Source organism: Haliotis asinina, chromosome 2, assembly GCF_037392515.1.
Source record: "Haliotis asinina isolate JCU_RB_2024 chromosome 2, JCU_Hal_asi_v2, whole genome shotgun sequence".
In the NCBI taxonomy this organism is placed as follows: domain Eukaryota; kingdom Metazoa; phylum Mollusca; class Gastropoda; order Lepetellida; family Haliotidae; genus Haliotis; species Haliotis asinina.
This window is the reverse complement of record NC_090281.1, coordinates 5,754,601-5,759,647: the sequence shown is the minus strand read 5'-3', so window position 1 is coordinate 5,759,647 and position 5,047 is coordinate 5,754,601. Positions and strand designations below refer to the sequence as shown.

General features: G+C 44.0%; 1 protein-coding gene across 1 annotated transcript; it reads right to left on the bottom strand.

Moving 5' to 3' along the window:
* Positions 1-3,682: 3,682 nt before the first annotated feature.
* Positions 3,683-4,723, bottom strand: LOC137274765 (uncharacterized protein F54H12.2-like). The gene has a single exon (XM_067808099.1). The coding sequence runs from the start codon at positions 4,721-4,723 to the stop codon at positions 3,683-3,685; it is 1,041 nt and encodes a 346-aa protein (XP_067664200.1).
* Positions 4,724-5,047: the final 324 nt, after the last annotated feature.

The following is a 5,047-nucleotide window of genomic DNA, read 5'->3' as shown; positions in this document are numbered from 1 at the left end:
GATAGTTTCGAGAAACTAGAGGAAAGGAAGCTGCCCTCGATAGAGGCGTTTTGGTCTAACCTAAAGGGTATGAATACCCTGGAGGATGTGAATTGCCAAAAATATACTTACTTCCTGCGCACTGAGGCCGCAAAGAATAAGTCAGCCCAAGAGATACTAAACTATTTGAAATCGAAAACCATCCCTAGAAGCGCAGAGGAGAACTATGCTTACATACAAAAGATATGGAACGAGAATAACATGCAAACGCTAAGGGACTTTTTGATTTGGTACGCACAGCTGTTAAAAACCAGGCATCTTAGTTGATATACACAGCGTGGCTGGCTGAGTCAAAAAGGCAGAGAGAGACAAGGCAGTGCGGTTGGACTGTACATTCCTGAGCCCTGATCTAGACCGCACATGCTATATAAAACCTGCACTTGTGTTGCGGGTATTCCCTTTAGGCACTAATATACAATGGAATTTGGTCAAGGTTGTCACATACATGACTGCTATCTACTATTGTTTAAGAAATGTATGTATGTATTGGATTTATTCAGGCAGAAAGCTGACATTCCGTACATTTTCAAAACATTATAATAAGAAGAATCTGTTCATTTTCAAATCGCTTTAAGAGGTCTTTGTAGAGGAATTTGGACTCACTGTTTTGAAACTGATAAATCCATCCACTGCAGTTAATAGCACATTTTCGGCACAATAATTCCAGTTTTTTTAAAGTGATTTTCACATATTCTTTCCATTTTGAGTACAAATTCCAACGAAAATAACACTTAAAACTTGCTCCATATAGAATACACAAAATGCAGCTTCAAACCTTCTCGGAAGTGCTACTAGAATGTTTAACAAACAGCGTACTCTGTCTGCCACACTATATGAATGAAACCTATGTTTGCGATAGATTCATGTGAAAACAAACCCTGCTTGAATAAACTGTGTTAATTTCGTCTGAAAGATGGTAACTGAGGCTTTACGACAGCGTAAACAGTTTCCTGTAGAAAACCCAGATAAGATAATTGTGACACTTCACCTAAACATACTTTTCAGTTTTACAGGATTCCAGACTGGGTTTGTTTACTGTGACCTCCCTTGTCAAGATTTCTACAGACAGTCATTAATCTTCATTTATGGTTTGAAACAAAGTAAAGTGTTAAGATAACACCAATTATGTTAATACAAACAATGTTAGAGTGGAGAAATAGTGTGAGTTAAACTTCAGATGGAAAGGGTTGCAACAGGTAGTACATGCATGCGCAAACCATGACTCATTACTCTCCTCGCTCTCAGCAGAGGGCAGACTAAAGAGCCTGTCTGGGCCAGATATAAACAGCTGTGTACGTGACACCCGGTGTGGAGGCTGTTGACAGAAGAAAGTGGTTCTATTGGCGCGAGACACGCATAGACATTTTCAAAGACGCCATGTCAGCACTGGGTATTGCGAGACAATTACTGTTTCGGACAGCGCTTAATGAAGGAGCTCACTTTTCCCTGTTCGGTCCGGGGGATAGTGATCTTTGGGAGACGGTGAGGCGCAGTATAGTCGGATGGCCATCTATTATCTTTTGTCGTTATCACAGCGCTGGCGAGACTTTCTTACACGGGAATGAGGACAGAGTCTGTCAAAAGTGCATTGGATTGCATAGATTGCAACGCCTTGTATCTCTACTGTTTGGGACTCGAGATGCCAATTGGTTATTTCGTGCGCTGGTTGCCGGACACCCGGTGTAAAAACAGGTTTTATCACAAGAAATCAGAAAAGTATACTATGAGCTACGACTGGTTAGATTGGGAAAGTTACCGGAAAGGAATATCGTTGATGCATCGATTGAATTCGGGGCGTGAAAAAAGAATAGGTCCTTTTCTGGTGGATGGCTACGATGAGCTATCTCGTACCTGTTACGAATTTTTGGGGTGTTATTTTCACGGACATTCGTGCGTCGCGCAGAACGAGAAAGCGAAACTCCGACATAACAGAACTGTAGAGAGAACGTGCTACCTCAGAGGTTTGGGATACGAGGTCATTTGCATGTGGGAGTGCGATTTCCGTAAGATGTGCGAAACGGACGTTGAACTGCAAGAGTTCCTTAAGACGAGACAGTATCCCTTCACCAGTGCTCACTTGAATATCAACGTTAGTCAGGAGACGCTACTCAATGGCGTGAACACCGGATCCTTGTTTGGATTGGTAGAGGTGGATATTCACGTTCCGGACGAATTTTACGAACATTTTTCGGAAATGGCACCGATATTTGCTACGTGTAAAGTTCCATTCGCCGAAATGGGAAATCACATACGCGACTTTGTCACAGACAAGAAACTTAGTCAAGGCGATCGCATCTTGTTGGTGGGAGTCGCCGTCAAGGCGATCTCAATCCTGACTTCGCTATCATGGGCGAGATGTGGAAATTGATAGGCAACAGCGCGTACGGTAGCCTTTTGATGCACAAAACGCGACACACCACGTGCAAGTACGTTCATGGAGAGAAGTCGGTCTTGACTGAAGTCAATAAGAGACATTTCTTGTCATTGTGCGCTTTAGACGACGACGACTTCGAGGTCATATTGCTTAAAAAGTCTATCCGTCGGTCCTCAGGTACTTCGTGTTACAGTACGCGAAGTTATGCATGTTACAGTTCCATTATGAATTCCTTCTGAAATTCCTTGACAAGAGCGTGTTCGAGCTGTGGCAGTGCGATACCGACAGCTGTTACTTCGCTTTATCGGATAAGTCTGTTCGGCTGGCAGTGAAACCCGAAAAACTAACCAAGTATGACAGGATGCTGTACGGGTTTTGCGACCAAGATCACATCGAGGCAGACGATAACATGCATTTTCTACCTCGTGAATGTTGCGCCAAACACGCCATGCGAGACAAGCGTAGTCCGGGACTTTTCAAAGCTGAGAGCGAGGGCGATGAGATGGTATCGCCGTGGGTCGCCTCTCGGTGACAGATCTATGACCAAATACCCAAAAGGTTTACTCGTTGCCTTTTCATAGGCATCCAGAAAAAACTTCACCTTCCCGGTAGGATCTGACGTCCAATGGTTGATATTTGTGAGGTATTGTGTCTATTTTTGAACGGTACGATGTAATGAGAATTTAGGGATATGGTCCTGGCGTACTTTCCATACACGACGGAGGGAAAGAGTGTTTGGCTGAGAAGGCATATCGTTATGTCTTTATGATGCCCGAGAGTCGTATAGACTTTACACGTCGTTGGGTCACGCGATGCTTTGTCGATGAGATCGTCGACTGTCATTAACTTATGTTGTTTGGGTTCAGTAGAATTCGCCCATTCGTTTAGAGTCTCTTCGCTTGGTAAACCTTTGTGGAATTCCAAAAGTGGATGATGGGTATTTTCTCGGGCACTTCTTTCCAAAGAGTCATAGATATCTTGCCACATGGAATAAGAATATAGTATTTTCGTTACTTTCCTTTCGAACATGGCATCAACATTTTCTATCAATCTCTTGGTGAAGGTTAACTTCCCCGCTTGCATAGCACTGCTAATGAAAATAGTGGTCGGGACGAGTAGAGGTAAGGTTGTCGTCGTCGTCGATGACGATTCTTCAACCTCGTCTGTAGTAGCGCTTACTCTTTCTCACTTGGTACTCGTCATATCATCGTCACTGCACACGGTTTAGAGGTAGACGTGGTAGTGAGACAATGCAGTTAATGTCTCAGTTTATATCGATATGTATGACAGTCCTTCTATCGCACTATGAAATCCATTCCCGAATTCCGCGTACACAATATACGTGACCGTTACCGGAAGAGCAGTGGCGAACTGCGCTTCCAGACGGAGGTTACCTTGTTTTTGATAGGTTTGTTCGTGACTTCGTCCGGAGAGGGGTTCCAATGAAAAGGCGTACAGGGCATAACCCCTGTCAAAGTCCATCCTATCCAGATAGACGGTGCTTTGCGAATCGATACCGCCTTCGTCAACCGTCCAACATCCGTTGAAACGGAAGAGATTAGCAAATGCCGGCATCATGTTTTGACCATGTGTTTTGTCGAACTGAAGTTTTATAGGACCTGATTCTCCGACGTTTCGTCCATCGCAGTAGAGCGCTATCTGAGATAGATCGTAGTTGGTGAAGTTGAAGGGATTTCTGCTATAATCTCCAGCTACTGCGTTGGATGCTACGAAGCCTACGACCACCTTATTGGGTCGTACGCCTTGAAAGATATTATCGTACGTAAACGCCACTTGACCTCTGGGTATGGACATCATTTTCACTTCCGTGCGAGGGTAAAAATACTTAGCCATTGTCGAAGAAAGAGCAGTATTGTGTCCATATATGACACTGGGGTTCACCTTGACTCTCATGATCTGAAGGACTATGTCATCGATGTGTATCGTGTAATTTTCATCCGATTGGGTAGCCATCAATAGGAAGCTCGGTGGAGATCTGTAAAGTTTCACTTGCACGTCGATTTGGTTCATGATGTACCGCCTAAGCTGAAAGAGATCGTGCATAATAGGACCTTCCATGTCGAAACTCTTACTCTCCGACATAATCTTGTGTCTTTCGAACATTCCTCTGTTAGTCGAGTTTGGGTGTGTGACGTCGATGTTTTCTGCAGTGTTCTTGACGAATAGTTGCGACGTCAGCTTGGATTTGGCGTCGACTTCGTTTGTATTCAACAACGTTTTAAGGATGGCTTTGTACGGATAACGATTGTTTGTGGAATTGATGAGGCGACCCTGTAGCCACACGTCCATTTGAGCGAACAATGAATGTAAAAAAAGATTTATAGGAGAGCATTCGTCCGTGGGCGCTAGACTGGTTCCGTCTGCTTTGGTCACGTGACATTTGACGTACAAGGACGAGCGCCTGACATCTATGTAATATAGACTGTTTTGTCCGCTAATGTGAAATTCAATGGGAGCTGATCCGGACAATAGAGAAATAGGGCGACAGTCCTGTAGGTACGTCCTTTCTACTGCCGTTTGCGTCGGGGGTAGGCTAAATAAATCCAGTTCTGGTGGCTGAGTTTTGCTGAAAAACCCGGACTCTGTAGAGAATATGGTAGATATAATTAGCTA